Source organism: Homarus americanus, unplaced genomic scaffold (assembly GCF_018991925.1).
Source record: "Homarus americanus isolate GMGI-L3 unplaced genomic scaffold, GMGI_Hamer_2.0 scaffold29478, whole genome shotgun sequence".
Taxonomy (NCBI): Eukaryota; Metazoa; Arthropoda; class Malacostraca; order Decapoda; family Nephropidae; genus Homarus; species Homarus americanus.
The window spans coordinates 1,697,979-1,724,527 of record NW_024747997.1 but is presented as its reverse complement, the minus strand read 5'-3'; the positions used below and the strand labels follow the sequence as shown (position 1 = coordinate 1,724,527).

Sequence of the window (26,549 nt, the reverse complement as noted above, 5' to 3'; positions counted from 1 at the left end):
CTGAGGTTGGTGGTGTTAGTGGTGGCAGCAGACGACACCACAGCTGGCTGGGGCTGAAGGGTTCACACAGTCAGTCACCAACTTGTTGTTGTGCCGTGATGGTGTTGGTGAGCGTCACTGTGAGTACGTGATTATGTGGTGTACTTGGTGGTAGTAGTGAGTGTGGTACTGTGCCAAATTGTTGACCACCTTTTTTTTTATTTACGCGTTGTCATGGTGGACGTGCTGAGTTATTTTGAACATTGAGCTTGACCAGACAAAAAGGTTTATAAGCAGTGGTTTGGCTGGCTCCTTCACAACAACATGTACACTACTGACGAGCTGTTACTACAAGACGGCCATCATCAAGTTGTTTGTGGCCGTTATCATATTTGATGGTAGTTTTTCCTTAATTTTAAGCTGCATGTGAACGGTCAGGTCGGTAAGATCATTATTGGCCTATCAAGCACTCGTTATTGGCAGTTTAGTCATCTTTTTATGTATTTAAAGCCTCCCGTAAATAATAGTGATTATTATATTTTGTTATCAACTTTAATGTTAATCGGGAATTTTGTTTAAAGTAATCGTAAGTTTGAGTATTTTCCTGTGGTTGAATTCTAGTCTAGCTTAATTTGTTGTTTAAGTAAATGTAATCACTGCAGTGTTTGTGATATGGTTTTTGATAATAACTAAGGTCAGGGGTCTTTTCCTTAATCTTGGCATAACTTTTAGCTCGCATCCATAAGCCTAAGCCTCAGGTAGAGCCAGGTGACTTAATGATTACCTGTCCACGTCTGACTTCCTCACCAACCATTTTGATCAGTTGCCGAGTCGTCATTTACTTTCTGCTTCAATGTTTGATGAATGAAACAAGATGACTGTAAATTTGTCATTGCGGTATGTCGACGTAACAGCCACCAACCACCCATTTCCATGAACTGTAATGGTTGTTTAGGAAGACAGTGTGTGTGTGCAGATCGTAGTCAGTGTGTCGATGAAGAACTCCATGTACTTGCATTGTTCCACAGGACATATACAACTTGACCTAGAGTACAGGTCTGCCACGAGACACACGCAACCAACAAACTGAGCATTGTAATGTACAAAAAATTGGCATCCATTTGGAAATCTTACAAGTACCGCTTTGTTCCCTGGCTGGCGTTCAACTTCCAGAAAAGGTAAGTTTTTATTGTATTGGTGGAGTTATTCTTTATTTTAATGTGCATGATATAGGTACAGTACGTTGATGTCTATTGGTACGGCAGCTTAATGTGCATGTGTGGGTGGACTATACTGTACAATGTAACCTAATCTCTCTGCCCAAGTGGAAGGAAGCACATTTGGTTATGTGGGATTCTCTGCCATACCATTGACCACACATTACATCAATGCGGCTGCTGTACCTGCATCTAGTGTGTTATTTTAATGTGCTTACTAATAGTTAATTAGCTACTGTATTTTAAAACAAGTGTAGCAATTAACTTGGTCTAACCACACATGTCACTGTAAAATTATCACTTAGAATCAGTATTATGTACAGGTTTGGAATCGGGATTTACAAAAATTCAGTACAGTATTTTAATATTGTCCGCTAACTGTTGTGAGAATGTATCTAGTTGAGGTTGTCTATTACTGATAATCTTTTACAAAATTGTATACAGTATTTTTATATTAATGCACAGCCATAAGAGCAAACTTACAATACAGTATATACTGTCCAGTACTGTATACAGCACAGTATGAGTTGTAATTTTCATTCTTAATATAATTAGTTTGGAAAGCAAGTTAAGCAAAAAAAAAATCTGTAAAATTGAACACTAGCTATTTAACTTACTGGTAATTATCAGGTAAATGTAAATAAAATAATTGCACCATTTTTTTTTTACAATACTGTAGGTCATTAGTCTGCTTGTTAATTATCAATTTTTTCATGGTGTTTTTGTTCTGATATTATGATATTCTTCACTACCATGACATGCACACATGAAACTAGAGAGGTGGGGAACAGAATACTGTAGCTACATTGGGCTGTCATGCATGGCTGTACAGAACACCCACAGTATCATTTTCACTATTTCATCTGGTGCCAGTGCCACATTGATGACAGGTACAATATAGTACTGATAAAAATATATTCAATGCTTCTGCCTGCAGCCATTCCAAATATACAGTAGATTAGAGTCACATCAACTGTGGATCTACCAGGACTAATAGGGACCATGAACAAACTGCAGGCTAGTTGCTGCTGATAAAAGTGGACAAACACAAAAATATCTATCTTCTTCATGTGTTGTTCTGAGCTCCTGCTTATCAAGACAATTTTAAATGGCATTAGATCATGACCATTCACAGTCAAACTCCTTTCTTTCTTTGTCAGTAGATGAGGATGGTCTTCCAAATAGCAACATAGTTCTGTTATGGTAGTGGTGTGTTCAGGTGGCTATATTTATTGTATGAAGACTCAGAGCCCACCATTTCAGTGTTGAGTTTAATTCCCATAAGGGCACCTGGGCTATGACCATATAATAAATGTGGATTCTATGAACTTTTTTCTTTTTTCACTACTTAAATACATATACCCCCTTTTAGGTTCACTAAACATAATTAAGTATACTGTATACGGTACATCTTCTAGCACAATTAAAAGCACATTACATCTGCAAGAGCACCACTATACGGTAATTTGGGAGACCTTATAACCATACATATTCCTTAAAGGTTTCTTTGGCATTGGTTTGTCTATCTGGTAAATTTAGAAAACTGAAATTTTGTCTTGATTCTCTTCACAAATTAGGTACAATACTATATTCAGGAAACTGTTTTGTATTTGGCATCAATTATTTATCAATTCGGAATAAAAATTTGACAATTTTGAATGTCGGTGTTTATATTACAGTATTATTTTTAGATCTTTTTCCAGCATTTAAAAGCTATATATTTTTTGCATTCACTTCACTTTTCACTGCTTCCTTGTGTAATTTACTGGTGGCAAATAAAAAGGAGAATTTACAGATAGGCATATGTAATATTTTTGAATTCCACGGGTAGCCATTTTAAATCAGAAGCCATAACACACATTCTTCAAGGGTGCCACAGTAGCACTTGGCATCGTAAACCACCAAAAAACTTTATACAGTACTGTCCTATACGCCTAAACACACTTTTAGCTCTGGACACAAGATTAATGTGACTTTACAAAGGTATTAGAGGTATTGTAATCATATATGGATGAGGACTTATTAAAATATACCACATCTGTCAAAAAACATTATTAAACATTTTTGGAATTTACATTATAATAAAATTGCTCACCTACGGTTAGAGATTCAGTATGGTATTAAATGGGTTACATTACCGGGTCACGCTATGGACAGTCTTGTAATGTGAGGGAATAGTACCATCTCATTCTTCATCTACCCAAACCTAAGTGAACCAGAATTAACTTTTGTTTGGCCAAGCTTGACCAAATCTTACCTTAAACAAATTGTCTCTAACCTAATTTAGCCCAATTTTAAGTAGACCTAGCTGAACCTTAACCTAACCTAACTTTAACACATTCTGACCTAACAATGTTAACCTTACCTGAACTTATCTTAATGAAATTTGCCTTATCCAAAGCGGACTTAAACGAGCATCTTTACCCTAGCCAAAGGTAATGTCACATTAAAACAACCTAACTTGACCTTAGTCAATCATTACCAGATAAGAGGAGTAGCTGCTGTGTAATTTCGCAATTCTTAGCTAATTGTGTCCACCGTTAATCATTTATTGGTGCATAGTCTGCATACCCCAGTCAGTATCCTAGTTAGTTGCTATAAATTATGTACAGTACTGTACAGTAGTTTCATTTGTGGATTATGAAAAGTATTGTTCAGTACTGTACTGTCTATGTTAGGTACTGTATATTTTATTGAGGTTTACCTTTGAATACATAAAGGCATTAGATCACTCGTTACTGTACAGTACAGTAAATTTTTTCAGGGATCTATCACTTGTAAGATGACATGATGAATGTTGCCTAGTGATGGGGGGGGGGTAGCTTCTGTTACTGTGTCCGCCATGACATTTTCATTAGTTTTGAAGGAGGAATTATACAAAATAATCCTCGGTTCATATCTAAATTACAATTTACCCATATTGAAGTTTATAGTTATGCACAAAAAAAAATATGATGGAATGCACACTTATGTTTTGGATGAGTAAGTTGAAGGGGCCATGTGAACAGCAACATAAGGAAGGTGTGATTGTTACTGGGAGTGGAGGTGCCAAACAAAGGTACGACCAGAAATACTCGCAGGTGGACCAGGAAGGTTAACAGGTACATGTACGTTGTGTGTGTACAGTAGTTCTTTAACCCCAACTACTAGGGGAACGGGGTTATCGTCTTCGATTTGTTTGGACATATATTAAAAAAAATAGGTTGGCAGAATTGAATAAATATTGACAGAAGAATTGTGTATTAGCTAAGTATGAACAGATAAAGTATTGAGAAGGAAGGTCAGTTTTGCGCCGCACAAGCTAGTGTTTTGAAGAGTGTGCCCAGGAATAGTCAACGGGAAAACTTGTTCAGTATTGTATAGTTAATTATGAATTTTACACAAACTCTGTAGTCTTTGGGTTTATCATGACCCGGTCTCCAACGTACTTGTATATAGTCGTGGTGCAGGTAATAAGCCTAGTGATACTTTTTTATTCACCTTCGTTATATAGTATGCATATGCTACATTCGCAGGGACATTTAAAAACCTATCTTGGTAGTTTCATCCGACAACTGAGTTTAATCCACCTAAAGTTTATTCACTCCAACACTACCTGGCGGGGCTAATCTTCATGTGACGCTGGATCTCATAACTCGCTTGAAGGTCCCCCAGCTTAACCACCCACGACACTACCAGTGGGTGGGGCTTATCTTCAGGTGATTTCGTGCGGTGTAAAGGTTAGTAAGCTATATATACGGCATCTCTGGTCTAGACAACTATTCCTGTTAAGTCAGCCCGATGTATGTTTAGTCACTTAATTATGATAAGAGGTATTTAGGTTGAGCGTTTGTGACATGTAGCAGTAGAGGGGTAGTTATCGGCACCTGGGAAAATTGTGAGTTGTGTGCAGGAGTTAGGAATTGTGACGTTAAAAATCACTTACGTAAAGTCATAAACCAATTAACGACCAGGAATTGTTGTCATGGTTGTTGGGGTAACCAAACGTAAATTACTCGAAATGTGAATTATATAGTTTCATGTGTACCTCAAATATACTGTAAATATAGGCCTAATTCTTTCTCCCTCCTTACACACACTGATCACTACCCTTACGCTTCACAGTTCTTCTCTTAACACCAACAATATTAGAAAAAAAATTACTTCCTTCACCGCCAGTCACGTGACACTGGGGAATAATAACTTTTTTACCGTAACTTTAACTGAATATTTTACTTGTAACAACCCAGCGCCATAGGTGATTGGTAATACTTATGTAGAGTTAGTTGTGGTCTTTGATGTTTAAGATAATGTTGTTTGATAAATATGAATAGTGTCTTGTTACCATCTGGCATCGTCTACTTGAGGGTCATGCAGGAAAGAGTGATTGTGATTTTTTAAGTATTTATTCGGACCATTCTTTGTATTATAGTGTTTTTTCTTATTGTTAAATCTAATGTAATATATAATGCAAAGCAGCAGCGTTCACTAGCTATAAACCAACGCCATATGTCTCACAGGTAGATGCCAGATATTGCCAAATGTCGAGAATTTTGGCAACAAGTGTACCTACCGGCCGTGGTGTAGTGTTTCTTGACAGTATTGTACTAAGGTCAAAGTGTCAAAGAAGTTTTACTAAGGGGAGAGTTGTGTACCCGACTATATATAGACGTCGGCTCATATACATCTTACCTTACAGGCCCTGGCTCTTCATCTAATGTCATACAGGATGCAAAAAAAAAAAAAAAATCTTCGTGGGCTGACCAGTGGTGAACACCCATCCTCTTCCCTCCGTCTATAAGCTCCCCGTCCGGTGAAGTTTAACATACAAGCCAGCCAATGGACGCTGCGTTGCCATACACTGTCATTTACCCCCTACCTCGAGTTGTATGGCCTCAAGTGAACTTTTATATAAACCATGCAGTGTATTTTGTGATTAAGAGTGACGTTCACACGGTCAAGCAGAACGTTGTGTGTGTGATCTCCAGTGAATGACCCTGACTGACCACAGCCCGAGTTATTATGACCTCCGGTGAAATCCATTTATTGTACTGTGACCTGTGTTGACCCCTATGTCACCATGACTTGAGTTGTATGACCTTAAGCGAATTTAGATTAACATAGTTTGAGTTATTTGACTTCCAGTGAACCCTACAACACCATACATTGACTTGTATGGTGCCCAGTGAACCTCACAGTCTTGTACCACATTGTATTATATTACTGAGTGAACCCAGCATGACCACATAGTTTACTCCTCGGCCTCTCAAGAACCCTAACTTACCACATAGTGTGTTATCATGTCAGCTGAGATGATCTTTGACAACCTCGCCTGTCGTTTGTACAACACGTCATCCTCGTCTTAATTACAATACTGTGTCTCTCATGTTGTTGGATTGCAGATTTCTCAGTTGGAAACGTCGGTAAAATTGGTAGAAGTTGTTTTTGTGGTTCTTTGACGCTGGTGATGTAAATCTGCACAGTTGTCAGATGTACGGGGGAGAGTTGTGGCGGTAGTTGACGTCACGGCGTTAAATGTTTCCAGCTTCGCTTGACGTTATGTAATTTATTGGTGGCAGGTGGCGACACGGAGTAAAGTACTGTATATGGTAAAACACAGCTCGTCACTCAGTTTTTCCTAACTCGTGGGGTGAGAATAAGAATGATGTGTAAGTTCAGAACAGTCAACCTAGGTCGTCGTAACAAATTGTCAGTATTTAGAGAGAATGTTAAGCTACCATTAAGAAGTAAATAGACCAGTGTACACGAACTATCAACAGGTAGCCAATAAGAAAATGCCGCCCCTAAGAAAGTTAGGTTCTTTGACAGAGATCTGTCTGGAGTGTGTGTGGCGGTGGTTGCACCGCTGTGTGGGTCCTGCCGCCACCACCAGGAACGGTCGTCGGCTACAGACCCAGTACTTGGTGTCAGCCCTCAACTCCAGCCTCCGTCAGCGGCTCCTGATCATCATCTGTAACATCAAGACAGAACTTCTCATGGAGAGTAAGTGTAAGTTGTTACAGGCGCTGGGTGACAACAGTACACAGTGGATTGACTTCAGCGGGAGCGGCTCCGTCTTCTACGATGAGATAATGCGCCTGTACAACACCCTGTGTGTCGCCAACATATACAACCTCACGCGGCTGGGGGTAGTTTGTGATATGAAGTCAAGGATTGATCAGAAATATATATCCGCTGTTAACAGTACATTTTACTGGCCGCTAAGAAAGATGAGCAATTTGCGTTGGCTTACTCTGGGTGGTGTAGCTGATGGCACCATCCTGGAAATTTTAGGCGCCAACTGCCACCACCTGCAGTACCTCGATGTGTCCCACTCGTTGAAGGTGGATAACGACGCCGTGGCAGCTTTTTTACTCAAGGACCCAGGAGCAATACAGGGGTGGAACCCCCAGCAGGTAGGTCATCAAGAATTACCAACTAGTACCACTCCCTGCTGCACCACCCTTAACCAGGTGTGTGTGAGCGGCACCCAGGTGAGCATGATGGGTGCTGTTCTGCTGTTGCGTCATGTGCCACAGCTGAGGTCCTTAGGCGGTTATATTCACGACTGCTCCATCTGTCAAGTCATCGAGATTCTCCAGCCAGAAGGAGGAGTGACACAGTACAAGCTAAACCACTTGTGGGACGCCATAATCAGGCCACGCCACACTTCCCTGCTGAATGCCACGTGTCCCTCTATTACTGCCGTCACCACCTGCCAAGCCTCACTGCCTGTACTGTACCTCCTCCAGCCCCTCGAGTCCTTGTCAGTTGATGTAGACTTTAGACACTGCACAGAAGCCTTGTATGACTACCTGGTGGTGAGAGGAGACACCCTGAGACAACTCATCCTCACTAATAGTGTATACTACCCCCTCGACCTCGCCTGCCTCATACAATTTACCCCGAGGCTGGAGCGGGTCGAGGCCACCGTCACAGTGAAGCAAGAAGACATCAACTTCCCTGTCTGGACGACCCTGAAAGTGGCGTCGGTCAAGGTGGAAAATTCAGCTTCCATCCTGGCCCTGCTGACCCACACCCCTGACTTACGTGACCTCGACCTGGCCTTCCTGGAGGGGATATACACCGAGGAGACGTACGAGAGCATCAGCGACGACCTCCTCCTGCAGATCTTGACGGGTGGTGGCCTCAAGACTCTGGAGAAGTTAAGAATAAGTCGTTGTATGATCAGCAGGAAGGGGGTGAACTATCTGCTGCTCGCCTGCCCTAACCTACACTACCTGGCGCCCCTCATCTTTTGGCCCAATGTTTCACTCGTCGACGTGGAGAAGCTGCGGGCGAGAGCAACACAGAACAACTGGGTGTTGAGGATTGTGATGCGTTCAGACGAGGAGTGACCCACGTCTGGGGTTGTAGTTACGTGTGTGGGCACTGTGAGGTGAGCTGGGCACGGGGGTATTGATAGGTTGGTGTTTGTACATATTTGTCTGTCTGCATGAATGTGTTGTTTTTATATACATTTATGATACATACCGGTATATACATTCCTATCTAAATTACATGAGTTCTCAGAGTTCCTGTCGAGAGAGGATCATGTAATTGGTGAAGAGGATGAAAGAAAGTAAGGCTTGGTTTCTGACATTATTGTGTATGTGTTAAGAAATGAACTTAGAATAGGAAGTCTTCTTTCACTGACGAAGAATTATTCATCTTACCAGGGAGTATATTCTTTTTACAAGTCTTGAGATAACATTGTGTGATGTATGATGGCATGTGTTGGACATTGACGTTTGGCACGGTGGCCGAGAGTGTTTGGCCATCTGCCTACTTATGTGGCCACACACTTGGGTCTGAGCCACTCTTGCTGTGTTACTGTTACTTATGTGGCCACACCCTGGGGTCTGAGCCACTCTTTGGTTACTGTTGCTTTTGTGGCCACACCCTGGGTCTGAGCCACTCTTGCTGTGTTACTGTTACTTATATGGCCACACCCTGGGTCTGAGCCACTCTTGCTGTGTTACTGTTACTTATGTGGCCACACCCTGGGTCTGAGTCACTTGCTGTGTTACTTAGGTGGCCACACCCTGGGGTCTGAGCCACTCGTGCTGTGTTACTGTTACTTATATGGCCACACCCTGGGTCTGAGCCACTCTTGCTGTGTTACTGTTACTTAAGTAGCCACACCCTGGGGTCTGAGTTCGTGCTGTTACTGTTAGTTATATGGCCACACTTGGTGTTACTGTTACTTATGTGGCCACACTCTGGGGTCTGAGCCACTTTTTGTTGTGCTACTTATGTGGTCACTCACTTGAGTCGAGTCACTTTCTGTGTCACTTATGTGGCCACACACTTGGGTCTGACACGCACTGTGGCAACTCATTAAAAGTAGTTTGTAAGTTTGGATACTGTAAGTTGGTTACAAGATCGCACTGTGCGTGTGTGTCCAAATACCAGTGCCATGGTAACATTGAATCCCTAAACTGACATTTGAGTTTGGACATAAATTATATGAGTTAGGGAGATAAACACACTCATACCATCTGTGAACCTTTCCAGTGACACTTTACCATATTTTTCGTGATATTCCTCGTCTGATTGATGTGTCATTATATCTAACAAAATAAAACAGGTGTCAGGTATCTGTGTCTGTTAACTTGATGAGTGTTTTTCCTGAGTTACTGACTATTGACCAACTAACACACTGAAAGATTGTTTTTCTGAACAGTCTATATTAAGTAATTTTAGTTTCTGTTGTGATGAGGAGGTTAATATTGTTTTGGTTATAAACATTGTGGATGATGTAGTGTGGGCACCTGTAACTACTCATAGATGGAGGAGTTAGTTATAATTACTGAGAGAACTTTCTTCTTGCAGACTCTCCAACGTGACGTGTAGCGAGTCACTTGAGGAGAGGCCGGGCACGAGTGGTACTGTACTGTACTGTACTGTCAAGTTGGTTTTGTCAGCCGGTGAGCCCTCGTAGTGTGCTAAGCTCATAGGTTTTGTTTACTGTCAGATGAGGAAGTTAGATACTGCCGTACATCAATTTCCTCATTACTAGATACAAGTTAAGTTATTACCTACTTGTGCTTCGGCAACACTAAGTCAGCAGGATGCCTCCCTTCAAGACCATTGGCTCCCTGACGGAGATCTGCACTGAAAGGGTGTGGCGGTGGCTGTACCACTGCCTCAACTACCAGGCAACGCCCCGGGACCGCATGAGACAGCGTGCGTACATCCTCGCTACCCTCAACTCAAACATTCGTCAACAGCTGCTCAACTGCATCCTCAGAATCCACACACAGGAAGTCATGCTCAGTAGTAAATGCATGTTGTTGGAGCTGCTGGGTGACCGCAGCACACAGTGGGTCGACGTCTCCCGCAGCGGCTACAGTTATGTGGACGAGGTGTTCCACTTCTACCGCACCCTCACCCTCAGCCTTCTCATCAACCTCACACGACTGGGAGTCATATGTAATGTGAAGTCAAAAATTGACAGCAAGTATTTATTGGAGATAAACAGCACGTTCTATAGAGTGTTAAACCAGATGCGTCACCTGCAGTGGGTCACTCTGGGTGGTGTGGCCGACCAAACTATCTTAGCCACTTTGGGTGCCAATTGTCACCAGCTAGAGCATCTTAATGTGTGTGGCTCTATAAGGGTAAATGATCAAGCTTTGGCTGCCCTGTTGCTCAAGGACCCACTGGCTGTGGAAGGTCGCAGCATGAAACAAGTTATAGATAAGAATATTGCGACCAATCCTTGTTGTGCGACTCTGACCTTCGTGTGTGTGAGTGAAACAGAGGTTACTCTCATCGGCGCCGTCCTCCTGCTGCGTTGTGTGCCCAACCTGACATCCCTCGGTGGCGCTGTTGAGGATGGCTCCCTCTCTAGTGTGATCCACATGCTGCAGCCAGAGGAAGGTGTGGCAAGCTATAAGCTGAACCACCTGTGGGATGACAGAATTTCCCCAGATCAGGCCTCGCTGCTTAACGTGGCATGCCCTGAACTGACCTCTGTAACGACTACTGTATATTCATTGCCTTCACTCCACCTCCTCTACCCCATAACATCCCTAACAGTCGACCTCTACTTTCGTGGTGGTTCAACTAGCATATACAACTACCTCCAGTTACGAGGAGCCAACTTGAAGGAACTGGTGCTAAGTAACAACATCAGCTGCCCTCTCGACCTTGGTTGGCTGATGGAACTAACACCCAACTTGGAGAGAGTTGAGTCCAGCTTGTACCTGGAGGAAGGGTACGAGATCCTTGGTTGGAAGAATGTCCAGGTGGCGTCGGTGAGGGTGAACTCATCCAAAACACTGATCGCCTTGTTGTCTCACATCCCTAGGGTGAAAGACCTGAGCATAATCTTTGAGCCGGAGCCCTACACGGAGACCTACGAGTGTATCAACGACGACCTGGTCATCAACGCTTGCATCTCCGGGGGCCTCACACACCTGGAGACGCTAAGTATCGCCGAGTGTGCCGTATCCCTCCAGGGCTTAAACTGCCTACTCCTCCACTGTCCTGAACTGAGCTATGTAGCGCCACTTCTTTTCTGGACTAATATCACACAAGACGACATACGCCACCTACAGTCACAGGCAGCTCACAGCAACTGGCGGCTAAAACTTGTACTACGTGAACATAGCTCTGGGAACATCACCTGCAGCATGTTAATTTGATGAAGTATAAGGGCCTCAAGTGGCATGTATAAAGTGATCACTCGTTGGCTGTGAGCAGTAGCTATGTGTCACAAGGAAGGAACATTTGAACCCAGGTTATACTGGTAACTCATCTTTCATTTAGCTAATGTGTATAGGTAAACAGTGTTATTACCTTGAACTCACTTCATTTTCTCTTGCGTATATACTGTACTGTAGTTTGTTTATTTACACTGTGGCTCTCTGGTGACTGATTCACCCATTTGGTTAACAACAGATGGAAGTGATTGTATTATGGGAGTTTATTACAGAGCTCTCCCCAAGTACGTGGGTATTTGGTGCCAACGGAGCGGCACATACCTGGGAACCGTGCACTGTACTGGGTACTTAAACTAATGGGGGATAAAACCATTGGTTCTTGAACCTCTCCAGATATACACCGTGAACCCAAAATTGGTCTTTCAAAGAAGTTTTTCTGCACATAACCTCTGTAAAAGTTACCCTCAGTTATATTTGTGTACCTTATTTATATAAGGTGAATAATAAAACAGAAATAAACCCTTAAATAAGAAGAATACCGTAAACATTTTCCAGCCAGTCTATTATCTCCTTGTGTGCCAGGGTCTTCGACTTCACTCTTCTGCCTGGCTGGGGTCCCAACAGCAGTAGGTGGGGGTAGCTGTAGCAGCCAAAACACCTAAAAAATACAGGAAAAAGCAAGCTGCTGTAGTGTCTTAAGGAGAGGAGCACTGGGACTGGCGTCTGCATCGTTGGTGACGTCACAGTCAGGAAGTGATGTCCTCGTCTTTTATTGGTTGGTAGTGGCCACTCGGCCAATCAACAACCAGCTTTTCTGCTTATGTCCTCTCTCCCTCCCCCAATTGGCCATGCCGCACGGAAATTTATGCCCGTGTACCTTGTAATTTGGATTGCATGGCATTGATGCGCATAGTTGGGTTCCGCGTGGTTAAAATCAGCGTACTCGGGGAGAGCGCTGTATAGTGTTGCTTCACCTGACACACTTGTGTGTTGGCGTGATGGAGGATGGATGGCCCTTCTTACTTTACTGTATTTCTAGACGTCATGTTACGGGAATAGGATTGGCACCAATGTATGTGTGTGTGTGTGTTATACACACATATTGAATAAATATTATATTGTAGTGCCAACTTTGAACTCTTGATATAACATCTTGAGGCTATTTCACATGTCATCATCCAGGTGGTCGTTTATATACTGTACATGATTGAGATTTGTTTTGATTTTACTGAGGGAGGAAGGGAGGGTGATACATAGTGGAAATATTTTCATATTATATAAAGAGATTATAGATACAGTTCAGTACCCAAATACCAGTAGATATTTTATAGACATTTTCATCTTTAGTCAAGGAAAAGGGGTTCTTAATGCCTTCAGTTATGTCATGAGTTATATATTTAACTAGTCCAGCCATGTGTTGATCACTGACTACCTGTAGCTACTGTACTAGTGAGATGCAAGACTACAGTAAGGTAACTTGTTGAGTGTGTTGGTCTACCTCCCACCATGGCGGCTACTCTTGTCATGCTCTGCTTCTAAAACATGCTACCCAACCTAGCCTGTGATTGGCAAATATATTAAGTATACAGTACAGTAGTTTGAAAAATCTTAAATTTGATTGGTTATTGGGTACCAACTAGGGAGCATCGTATAAAGCATAATCAAATGTCAAACAATATGGGCTTCGAGAGCATATACACGCAGCCGGGCATATTACCAGTCCCTCACTAATTCATCCTCGACCATTTCCTGTTAAATCTTGTTTCATGTTACTCGAGAATAGATAAGTAAATTTAGTATCTTTCCCTATACAGTATTCTCTATTTACTGTCAAAGATTACACCTCGTGGAGGACATTTTATATCACCTTAACATTAGCCCATCTGCTTATTTCACCTGATGATCGCTTAAACAACCCTAACTTAACCTCAAAGCCCCAGGTAGCTTTAAAAGTTTAGGGTATTTAGGGTAGTCCCCATTAGAGGTTCACGGCGCCATAAGCTCGTTGAACAGGCTTTGTGTGAAATATAACAGAGTCTAGGACTGCTTTTGTATCCTGGTGGTCCAGCGGTTAGCGTTCCCCGGTCACAGTCGTGGGCCGTGGGTTCGAATCCTGGCGGGTTGAGGTGTGTGTGTATATATATATATGTGTGTGTGTGTGTGTGTACACCTCAACCTGCCAGGATTCGAACCCACGAGCCCATGACTGTGACCGGGGAACGCTAACCGCTGGACCACCAGGATACAAAAGCAGTCCTAGACCCACCGAGATGTATTGGTAGATGTTAAGTGAGAGGAAAAATGATTTATTTGATGGTAAAACTTTGCTGTTAAATGAGCTCAACCGATAATGTTTATATGTATAGTTAGTACCGTACGTGATATTTTTGGAAGACATCCAACAAGAGTTCACTGGGTTAGTCTATTTTGAGATGTGGGTGATGCTGTGGTAACCTAGCAAGATGCCACAGGGTTAGGTTAGGATGCTAATGGTGCGTGATGTTCTGGTGAATATCCAGTGAGATCTTTTAATATATTTATAGTGTAGTTGGTAGGTGAAGTGGGTAGATGACCAGGAGGAGTGTGAGGGGTTAGTTTATTTTGGTGGTGAGGTGCAGAGGCAGGTGAAGCCACATGTTATTCACCTGCTTCTGGACTAGCAATGGGGAATTACTCAAACAAAATCCTTGAACTTCAGGTTAAATTCCAGATCAGAATTAATGTTGACTATTGGCCAAATCATGTGTTAGCTTTACAGGTGAAATCTTGTGTTAAATTAATCTTAAGTTCAATTTACAGGTAGTCTTGTGTTAGATTTACTAGTCAAATGTTGTTAAATTTACAGATGATGTCTTATATTAGATTTTCATGACAAAAACCACATATTTTAAGATAGATCGTATATTAAATTGCAGGTGGATAATGGGCATTTTTTGTAAATATTAATACTGTACTGTATATTACATTCATTTTACGGGGTGGTTAGTTTACTGGTACACACTGTTAGCAGTTACAGTACAGTATACTGTACTGTGCATGTACAGGTTTTTGTGTGTACATGAACATGTAAGTGATGGTCTAGTCTTGATGTAAAATTGTAGTCACTTTACCTATTGTGTAGAGTTTGTGGTAGGTGCTGGTGTTTCAAATGAATAATACTAAATACTGTTGATGTGTGGGAGTGCAACCCGTGTGAAATTAGGGTTTTTTTTTTATCTACTGTACTGTATAATTTTATATAAAGTGATATTTTGTATTACATTTATACAGTAAAATAGTGAAGCTTAAATGCCATTTTATAAGAACCTCTCCCATGTGTTAATAAGTACTGTCTGGTGATAATCTGTCTCGTGTTAAAACAGAGTCAGGGGCCACATTCTGAAAGGCTCATCATATTTTTTCCCCATAACTGGAGACATAAGACTGATCTGAACGGATAATTTAAGATACAATTTAGAATATAGCTGCAAAAGTGGTTCTACGACCAAGGATCTTCCCTAATTATTTGCAAAAAAAATTATAATAGTAAATCTATCAATAGTAAACCAGACTTTATTTTGTTGTTGAGTAAAAATACAGTTTTTGACGTCTTAAAATGAATATTATGTGCTATCAATAAAGAACAAACTCACATGTGGGGAAGTTATGTCAGGGTGTTTAAAGATAGTCGGTGAAGACCAGTAAATACATTATACCATAAGCCCAAGTCAGGAAGTGGGGGAAGACAGTCATCCACCACCGTAAATACATCATCGGTGTAAAAATATCCTGACATGAACAGGTGTAAATATGGCTGAGCACCTCTAATACTGTATCTTATGTGCTAATTAACCCCTCATGTGTTATGGCTGATAAAGTTATTTATGACTACATAAACATAATGAGTGATATAGGAGATGGAGTGAGCACTGTGAAATAAGGTTTTGTCTTGATTGATCTTTGTTTTAATCAACTTAATGTTCAGCGTTGTCTGTATACCCGATGAACCAATGTAAACATTTATGATGATTTGGTTAATAAACCTACCCTGACTAGTGCCAGACTCGGACAACATTAGATGACAAGGTATGTGACAGCTCTTGGGGGCCTCAGCCAGCAACAGTGAGGGTCGGTATATGTGTTGCAACATAATCTTAAAAGGAATGCGGTGTATTCAACAAGGCCAAGCAGTAATTACTTGAAGACTTGTCCCTTCCTCTGACATCACCCAAACTTATTTCACATGAAGATTCCCCCCTAGCTTTATTTCACAGTGTGTGGTTTATAGCTCAAGGCAGAAAAAGGTACAGTACTGTATAGTATTGTCTGAGGGAGACAATACACAGTGCAGAAAAGGCAACATCACACCGAGATATTTATTCCAAGGAAAGAAAGCATCACATTGAGTAAAGTAAACATCACATTAACATCAGCTTGTGAAGTGTAAACAGGAAGAGCAGTGTGTGTGTCTGTATGTATGGGGAGAAGTATTTGTACCAGGTGGGCAATGAGCCACTTGGACAACATCACCGTGACCTTCACATAATACACCCACCATGTTGTCACCATTACTTGCTCAAGACATTCAACATACATGTAACTCATCCATTATGTGTTAGTTTACATGTCACTCTTCGCCTCTCTTATGATTTCCCACAATTTTAGAATCATTTTAGTGACCAGTTTAGTAAATACAGTACCCCTACTGTGTTCAGTCAGTGGTTCACCTGAGAGAAGAGCCCTTTCATGTACACCTGCAATATAATACTGTACAGTACTGTAATAGGGAAGCATCAGGGCAATAACGTTTATGGCTAAAGCATCACATATCTAATGAGATGATGTGCGTGTGTGTATGTGTGAACAGGACTGTGCGGAGTGTAGAGAACGTGGGGGCGGACAAGATCATCTCGGAATGTGTACTTTTAGAGCAGCTGAGAGGATTAACTTCAGCCCTCCACAGTGCACGCTTCCACGCCCAACAAGGATCACATCACCACTACTCAAGCTATTGTCTTGCTCTTCAGGTCAGTGTTCCTTGTACGGTACACCAGTTAAGGCAAGAGAGTCTAGTGTACAGTAATTATACTACAGTATCAGCAGAAACAGTAAACCATTTATTTTCCATAAACATAAATCATAACCTAACCCAAATTATTTAACCATATTTGTGTTAGGTTCATGTTGGCAACTTTCAAGTGTAATAAATGGTTTACTGTTTGTTCATGGCAGTGTTTCAGTAGTGGCCATCATATTGAGTCGTGGGTATTTAATATTTTAGTACCTACTGTACTTGCCAATATTTCTTGGAGGGTAAAACACGGGCAATTTTATGATAATGATTTCTGTCTGACAGTGTGCAGTATGTACTGTATAGGGGGAAAGTTTAGAATATCAGAGTATAATATCTTGAGTTAATCTGTCTTTACAGTAATAGCAAATCTGTAGTATATTGTTTTATTGAAGAGATGTTACAGATGTACGAGTTGATGCAGATTAAAGGAGCTTAGGTAAGAGAGCAGACAGAGGAAGAGAACTGTTTTCATCATTTTCTAAGTCATCCTTCCCTTGGTGGCTAAGGTCAATCAACTTATTACAATAACAATTATAAAAATAAGCTAAAAGAGTTACTCATTCACAGGTGATGGAAGAAACTTATGGGTTCCACGTGTACCGAGCTCCAAGCAGTTTAGGCGGTACAGGTGTCGTAGCAGCAACGCACCGTGAGTGTGATGTGGCAGTCCACCAGGGACAGTTGGTTGCTCTGTACCCTGGAGCCATCTACCTCCCAGTTCAACCCATTTTCTTCCAGAGTATCAAGAACCCCTTCATCTTCCGCTGTATAGATGGAATTATGGTTGACGGTCATGACAAGAGAATTTCAAAATCTCTTTTTAAGTAAGTGTGAACTTTACAAATGTGTCAAAATAACTTATGGTACATTCTTCTATGAGACGTTGGGGTTCCTTCTTTTATGGACCATTCACTCAGCTAGACAGACAGTATCTTAGTCCAGGATAAAGGTTTAGTAACTGAAACTTGAGTTGTGAAAGGGAGCAGAGATGAAGGTACCATATAAACCTTAGTCAGTTGGAAAGTGTTTGTGTGGTATATGGAAGAAACTGACACGTGTAACATCTAGGTCAAATCCTTCCTTTTCTTTCCACTTTTCCCAGACCTTTTTCCACTATACTGCAGGGTGGCTGGAACCCAAAGCAAACAAAGAGTCTTATTTCACTGACAGTCGATCACTCTTCCCTGCAGATCTTAAATTAAAACTTCTAAAATAATAGATTAAAACTGTAAGTAGCAGGAATGACTATGCTATGAATAATAGAACTGGTAGTGTATGAAGGGTTAGGTGTGAGCAAGAGACATTTGGTCTGACAAAATTATTAATAAATTATGTAGAGTGAAAGCAGAGGGACATGTAGAAGACTTGTACAATAAATATGGGTTGGTGAAGATAAGTATGGTAGTAGTATATTGCTGTAGTGATATAGTAAACCCTTGATAACTCGGCACATAAGGGGCTCCGGCCTTGCCGAGTTATCCCAAATTCCGACTTATCGAGGCACCCCCTCCCCCCCTTACAAAAATACAACAATAAAAAATTATCGACCCATATACGTGTACATGTAATTACTAAATGAAAAAAAAAGTAACACTTACCAGCACTGCAGGTGAAGAATGAAGCATCATAGTAGGTGACAGGTGGTCAGATATGCAGAGATTTTCACAGATAATTTGATATATGTTGGCATTTCCTGAGTTATACTATAATACATTCAGAGACCATATCCATGCTGAGTTATATAAAATTCTGAGTTATCGAGGGTTAACTGTAACAAAAGTATGGATACATTGACAAAGACAATTTAAATACAGAGTAACTAGAGGAAGCATGACTAGTGGCAACACATATTGGAGGGACCTTGTATGGGAGAATGTAATTGGGACAATACAGTACATATAGTATACCAAAAAAAATTCCTGTTTACTGATGTTAGTGAATAAACTGGATGAGTTTTTAGAACTTAGAAAAGGTTAAAAAATATTTAAAATTTAGAAGAGTTAGAAGAAAATAGTTATTAAGTAAAGTACTGCATTGTTAATCTCTCTTGCAGGTCCTGCGTGAACCGCGATCGTGTTGGGTATTTTTCTATAGCTGACACCACCTGGCTAACAGACCACCCGGCCAACCCTCTTAATGTTGGCCAGTATGTCAACAACCAGTCAACAGGTTTGGAATCTTAGAGAAAGCACAGGTTTTTTTTTAACGTGATACTGTAATATGTTGGTAAATACTAATACTGAATGCTTATTTAAGATCCATGTCACAAATACTTCCTTTTCTAGAAACATTTTACTTATAATTTTTAATGCTAAAACTTCATTCACGTCTCCATTTCTTTTTATGAATCCAAGTTTCTTTTCCCCAAGTACAGTCTTTGTTTTTTGCTCCAGTTCTTTCAATATTAACTTGGCCATACATTTTTCATGGTGCAGTACAGTATTCTTAACTGATTAATTCATTTAGTATAGGTGATTCTCATTTTATCGAGTTGGAATATTTCCTATATAATCATCCCCCCTTACAATTAATGAATTTATGTACTGTAATTCTTAATAAAACCATTGCAATTCCCCAAGCTTAGTTCAAACTTCCCACTTATTGGAGCATGTGTCTCAGGCTGCATTTGAGGGAAGCGCTCTGAGATTGAGAGTTTCATTGGCTGGCTGATTCCACCATTTTGAAGGAACATCTAATGAGAACCCAGAGATTTGAAAAAAAAATACTTTTGTGCGTAAGTTGCCCAGGAGAGGACACCATCAGTAAGTTCTTATGTTTTATAATGGGTTTTAATATTTTTAAGCACAAAAGTAATTGGTGGACGTTAATCCTGGTAATTTTAGTGATGAAATAAGAGTAATGTAGAGTAATGTCAAGCTTGTATTAAAAAATGCGTTGATTGAGGATTCAGGAAATTTTATGGTTTATCAAGTTTTGTACCTTGGCTTGCCAGAATTATTTTTTTGTATTGTAAAACATTTGCAAAAATTAGAATAAATGCCTTCTTACTTTTGTAGCTTCTTTTCAGTCTAATAAACATGCTTGAAGATATCTAGTTTTATGTTACATAATACTGTATATTTATATTCATAGAAATATACAGTACACTTCATTTACTAGTCTAGGAAGTCACAACAAATCTACACCATTGCCTACAAGACCTTACAAACTCTAATTGCATCATGGGGTCTTAAACTCTTCACATATAAAACCCAGCCTTGGTACTCTAACCTTTACTCATTCATTCTCTCAGTGTTCCACCTCCCATCTCAACAGTAACTCCCTCAACTGGTGCCTTACCATTCTTCACTTAAAGATTGTCAGTTTCACCTGAACACATCTCAAATATGATAAGGTTACTCCTCTCAGCAGCTGTGTTTAGCAGTTGCTTGAAAGATTCTCCTTGTGTCCCTTTTAATTCTGAACTGCTGTTAGTTTATCTTATATTCCTAACTCTACATTGCATCAATTATGGAAGGCACTGATAATAATGTTGTAGTGGGATAAATTTCATTCTTTAGTCCATTAACAGTGTATGTACATTAATAAATTCCTTGACAAATATTACCAATTGAATGTTATAGGTCATCCTAGCAATGTTGCTTATCAAGAGGTAACAGTACAACCAGGGGAGGTCCCTCTAGAAGAGCGGCAGTACCTTCCCAACCTGTGGTACTCCCCGCCTCAAGATGCACCTGTGGCTCAAGTTCCTCTTCGTATAGTGGCACTGGTGGCTACACGGGACATCCTTCAAGGAGAAGAGCTGCTGTCTGATTACTTTACTGTCATGTACTGACTTTACTACACCTAAGTAAAGGCATAAATTTATTTTTAGTACCACGCTCAGCAAGAATTTTTTAAACAATCCTGCAGTGTGTGCTGCACTGTATATGTTCAGAGTAAGAGTTATAGTACAGTAGTTTGTAAGTGTACCAAGTGAGTGCTGCACAATCCAGCCCAGATATTGTTGCCTCTCACACAGCTGTTTTGACATTGCCACATGTTTGTCAATAAATAAAAGTTCATGTGAAGAATTATTTTTTTTTACCACCCATCATGAAAAAATATACCTGGACAGTATATAAATAATTGACTGAAGATATAAAAAGGGGAAAAAAGAACTTGAGGAATATGGGGGTGAGAAGTGAGGATATGCCAGTACAGTGGGTTAGATGGCTGACATCCTCAAAAAATCCAGCATAAAAACTGGAATAGAACAAATCAATTCTCCTTTTAAGTGAAATTAAAAAAAAAAATTACCCATTCTTTTGGCATTTTTTTTCTTAACATCACTACACCTGACAGCCAAGACTAACGCCCTGGTCACCTGACACAGTCAAGACTAACCTGACTTAATAAAACATCCTGCATTCAGAAAATGTTTAATGCTTAACGACTGCACTAAACTTGCCCCCATCCTAGATGACTAAGGTAATTCTCAAGTATGGTGGACAAGATAAACAAATTTCTTTGTAAACTTAAAAACAAGATTGTCATTAATGATTTCTCCCTTTTAAAACTCTTTGTTAGTGGATCTAAACCAGGTATCCTGTACAGTCTACCAAAGGCACACAAGGATGAGTGCCCCTTATTATTGTCCGCCCTCGGCACCTTCAACTATAATCTGTCCAAATTCCTTGTTCCCAATAACCTATATTCAATTTTCTGTTTAAAACTCTTTTAGTTTTGTTAAGGAACTAACGGCACCTCATTCAACAACTGTGTTATGGCTAGCTTTGATATACAATCTCTATTTACTCAAAATTTTGGGAAGATTGACGTAACCTTTTTATATATTTTTTTACTCAGTTACACACACTCCCATACACCATCCTACATACAGAATATTCATAAAAAAGTGCTTACCTTAAGATCAAAAGCATAGAGGGGATAAACATATCTTTGCACACAAAAGTTAGCGTGCAATGTATGACAAATATTTCACTGTCCAGCAGCGAGAGGGTTAATCATCAATAACAGTCTGTTCAGTGTTGTCTTCAGGCGGGTCTTTAATCTTAGGTTTTCTTCCTCGTTTCCCTTTCTTCTTTCTAGTTTCCTCCATGCTGTCTGTCATTTCTTTAATATGTTCAGCCTGCAAGAATAATGTTGGGATTAAGTTTTATTTTCACTTTTACAAGCCCTTCCCTGCAATAACACTGTGGTTTGTGCCATTCATTCAATCATACTTCTGTAACAAGTGTGTTCTGTTATGGTGTTCCCCTTACCCAACAATGACTCAGGATATCTGTGAGGTGTATAGAGGGATATCTCCATTGGTTCATACAAGCCAGCATAACCCATCAGCAGCTCCCCATCTCTCCCAATAAACCATTTCAAAGTTGTACAAGATCAAAAATTCAAAATCATCTTGTTAATATAGACCATGATATTGTATACTGTAATAAATCCTGGACATTACCAGCTGGGGATTACGACGAACAAGAAGTTTCACGTCATCTGTGCTGACAGTTGTTCGGCGGGCATGGCTGAAAATTAAGTTAGAGAAGTATAAATTAATTGTATTTTCTCCAATACTTTATATTATTGTATACCAACTGATGCTTGATGAGGTATTTTAGAATCTTTGATGAACTCAAGTCTGTTTCTTAATCAATATATCTTCCTCTTGGTCTTTATATTTAACCAAGACACTCCATGTACACACTCCTCTGTATCTATATCAGCGTTTACAGAGACAATTAATGACACCAAAGTACAGGAGCTAACTGAAGGATTAAAAGAATTGCCCGTTTGACAAGTTAAGGATAATTGGTGCATCAGGTACAGTAGTGTACTTTCTTTTACTTTTATCCTCTTCACCACTGATCAGCTTGTTAGCCACTTGGGGGATTGGTCACGTCTCTGTTATGCACTGTTGGCAAGTACTGGGCATGCACTGGATCCTGAATGTATCTGAACCTGCTCCAGTGTTGGTAAAGTCTGGTCTTGAATGAGCTCACACTCGATGCCGTCACAACACTCGGGCAGATTTGTGAATGATTTCACCATGTAAATATGTTCGAATTTACTAAATGATATTACCAATAATATAACTTTAATAACTAAACAACTTAAAAATCTAATACAGTACTGTATAATAAAATATATCAAAGGGTTTTATAATAAAACTAAGTACAGTCGGCCCTTAACGTACGTGGGTTTAGCATACACGGATTGCCCCGCCGGAGGAATATTCTGTACATTGAAGTAATTGAAGTACATTCAAATCGTGCGCCATTCAACTCGCACCGAACACGGGACACCGCCCGCTCCCGCAACCTCACACACACACATAGTTCTCCCTCACTCAGTCAGTCTCGCTGTAACCACGCTTGTGTTGACATCAGCATTGTAGTTGCAAAAATAATACATTCCGTGAATGTTTTATATCAAGCACAGTATGAATAGAATATCACTAATATCAGAGTATTTTAATTGAAAACTACTAAAAAAACGAGTAACATATCTTGAACATCGGAAGGTTAGGTAAAGTCTTTTGTTTTCATGTAGTTTATCCTAATTTACATTGAAATGCATTACGTTTCAGCAAAACTACTATTTATTTCTGAGAATATGGAAATGTAATATTTTGCTGAAATGACGTACGTATTACAGTGGAAAGTGACGAAAGTAATGACTCACTTTCTTTCGTTCAAAAGATGTTACCGTAATCGCTTTTCGAATGGTTTTCATTTAAAAAACTGTTGTATTACAATAATATTCTATCCTAATTCACTTGTGATGCAACAGTTTTTTTAACTGAAAACCATTCGAAAAGCGATTACGGTAACATCTTTTGAACTTAAGAAAACGAAAGTCATTGTTTTCGTCACGATTTTATCCCACTTTCCACTGTAATACGTACGTCATTTCTGCCAAAATATTACATTTCCGTGAATGTAGTATATCAAGCACAGTATGAATATATCATTGTAATATAACAGTATTTTAACCGAAAACTATTAAAAAACGAGTAACATCTCTTGAACATTGGAAGGTTAGGTAAAGTCTTTTGTTTTCGTCATGTATTTTATCCTATTTTATATTGAAATACATCACGTTTCAGCAAAACTACTATTTATTTCTGAGAATATATTCATTCAGGCACAGTTTAGGTAAAATATACATGTGCTGTAACATTTTTTTTATTGAAAACGATTCGAAAAACACGTACCCTCTAGCCCTGTTCAAGGAGAAGACTGGGAGGAGCTGTTTGGTGCTTAAGACGATGACAAGGAAAATGATTTTGATGGATTTTAATGAAAATATTCAGAAAGACCCTGGCACTGTCAAGGAAAGTGGCTGCTGAAGGCTTCCGGGACATGGCAGAGGACGAGATTAGGGAGCTAATTGAAGAGCACGACACTGAGCTGACCGAGGAGGATCTTGTCTCTGTTCATGCAGCGATATTAAGGGCCGACTGTACAGTATAGTCTGCATTTACGCGGTTTTTGTTTACGCATTTGGTCATTTACGCGGTGCCTTGCCAAAATGAAAATGCTTTAATTACGCAGTAAATTTGCTAACTTACGCGGCGAGCGGCTGGAGAGGTCCAGACCGCCGCGCCATTTTTTACCCACGCGGTCCATTCCTGACCATACACGGGAAGCGGCGCGGTGAGTGGTGCGCATTAGGCCGCTCTTACGTTATCGCTGACGTCATATGACGTATTGGATTGTGATTGGGCCACGCATCCTTACCACCCACGCATTCCCTCTGCCGCTAGCTGTGATTGGTCTAATGTAACATGACCTGCCCTGCTTCCAGAGGGTAGAAGTCACTGACCTAGCCGGGCCTGTCTCATTGTTCGCAGTCCGCGTTTCCAGTTCTCTCTTGTGCCCGCTATTCCCCTCACAACTCATAATGGCTTCCGCGGGACCCCCACCACCAGAGAAAAACCTTGAATTACCTGGGCCAAGCCATGATAATGTGAAGGAAATCATCGAGTTGGGGGAGAAACTTAAGCTCATCCTTGACAACGACCCAGACAAGCATCGGTATGAAGCGTCTAATAACCATCTGACGAAAGTTATGGAGCTATATATCCAGATCTATCTCGACAACATCAATGCTAGTCGTCAACGTAGTATTGAGGACTTCCTCGCCCGCAACCCACCACAATCACCGCCTGCCCAAGTCATTGATACTGACAGTGAGGATATGGACTATGAGAGGTTTGTCTGGGAGGCCCTGCAAACCTCTGCGAGTAGTGAAAGTGATTCATCGGAGAGCAACTAATCTGCCCTCTGCCTCGGAACAAGCCGCCATCCACGTGTGCTGACCCAGCTTTTCTACTAACGTAAGTGTTAAAAAACCTAATATTATTGATATTTTTCTTAATTATTAATTGTGTATGCATACCATCATAAAATTATGATGTTATTTTTACTTCAACGTACGTATTGTGTAGGAAAAAGTGGCGTTTGGTGGTCGGCCCAGACTCTATTTCAATTAATCCCATATGTTCTGTTATTTCATTTATGCATTTCTCGTTTTACGCGGTCCTCCATTGGTTCAATTGACCGCGTAAATGCAGACTATACTGTACAGTACTTCTGGCCACAGAAAGTTCTTCATATGGTTTTACTGATAATTTCAAACAATTATATAAGAAAAATAATCGATCAAATTTAAATAATAATGAAAAATTAAGGATACAAGAAAGATAATATCAGATTAATTTTAAATCAATTTGTTAAAAAACCAACACCTCAATGTTTAACAATTAAGATAATGTTTGTGTATCAGGTATAGACCTAAAAACAAAAATTACCTAACCTACATTATATATATCCATGAGAGAAGTGGGACATCTCAGAGTATCAGAAGACAGAGGAGATGGTGATAAGACATTCAACATTTAAATAATAGTGTAATGCCCACAGCCACCCTGACCCTTTAAAACACTTCAGTACAGTTCAAAACTTATATTACATTAGTTTGCTGTTAAAATATAAACTAAAATACCTGTACTGTTTCTCCATGAGTTAGTTAGGCACTTACTTGGAAAAGGCTTCAACATCAGTAGCGTAATGTTCAAGTTGTGAGCAGGTAATCTCTGAGAGGGTAGCGATGACCTTCCTGTGGTAGGTCAGCCCCAGCTCAGCCCCGACCTCCTCACAGATACGACCCACAGTGAAGTGAATCGCTGCCTTTAGGGTCTGTAACAATAATAGACAATAAACACCAAGTACCTAGTCCTAACCAAATTATTACTGCATCGCATAATATAGGCATTAAATAACACATGGTAATACTTACAAATTCCTCCTAACATGAGATGATAAATTATCCTATTATCAAGATGTACGAGTTACTAAAACATTATAGGAATGATAAACACAACTTTAATTCATCTTACAAACCTAATATTATACAAGTTATGGTGATATAAGGTCCTGGCAGCGTGTTAATACCTGTAAATGGTTTAACTTCTCCTCCTCGTCTGCCTCCATGGCCGTCACCAGTCAGCTGTAGTATGACACACAGACACTGACAAACCAAAATAAACACATAACTTGTTTATATGTCTTTAAGTATAATTATTCGTTGTAATACCAAATACATAAATATTATTATTATTAAACACATAAATATAAATATATATATTATATTTTTCAGTGGGTTATGAGGTTAAGTAGTAGGTATAGG

General features: G+C 40.1%; 2 protein-coding genes across 9 annotated transcripts; one reads left to right on the top strand and one right to left on the bottom strand.

Moving 5' to 3' along the window:
- Positions 1-20,932, top strand: LOC121879948 (SET domain-containing protein 9-like). 7 transcript variants are annotated; one of them, XM_042386787.1, is made up of 6 exons: positions 1-123; positions 1,008-1,157; positions 16,692-16,851; positions 17,466-17,722; positions 18,952-19,067; positions 20,483-20,932. In XM_042386787.1, the coding sequence occupies exons 2-6, from the start codon at positions 1,078-1,080 to the stop codon at positions 20,692-20,694; spliced, it is 825 nt and encodes a 274-aa protein (XP_042242721.1). In that variant the 5' UTR covers positions 1-123; positions 1,008-1,077; the 3' UTR covers positions 20,695-20,932. The 7 variants fall into 7 exon arrangements, with proteins under 7 accessions (XP_042242721.1, XP_042242720.1, XP_042242724.1 ...); XM_042386786.1 differs by having other exon boundaries at positions 8-119; XM_042386790.1 differs by lacking the exon at positions 20,483-20,932 and adding an exon at positions 19,518-19,656 and having other exon boundaries at positions 8-119.
- On the bottom strand, positions 19,765-26,400 carry LOC121879949 (centromere protein S-like). 2 transcript variants are annotated; one of them, XR_006091471.1, is made up of 5 exons: positions 26,315-26,400; positions 25,902-26,059; positions 22,318-22,384; positions 21,765-21,990; positions 19,765-20,705 (listed from the first exon to the last, which is right to left on the bottom strand). XR_006091471.1 is itself a non-coding variant. In XM_042386791.1 (4 exons), the coding sequence occupies exons 1-4, from the start codon at positions 26,351-26,353 to the stop codon at positions 21,862-21,864; spliced, it is 393 nt and encodes a 130-aa protein (XP_042242725.1). In that variant the 5' UTR covers positions 26,354-26,400; the 3' UTR covers positions 21,267-21,861. The 2 variants fall into 2 exon arrangements, 1 of the variants encoding a protein (XP_042242725.1); XM_042386791.1 differs by lacking the exon at positions 19,765-20,705 and having other exon boundaries at positions 21,267-21,990.
- Between the last annotated feature and the right edge of the window lie 149 nt (positions 26,401-26,549).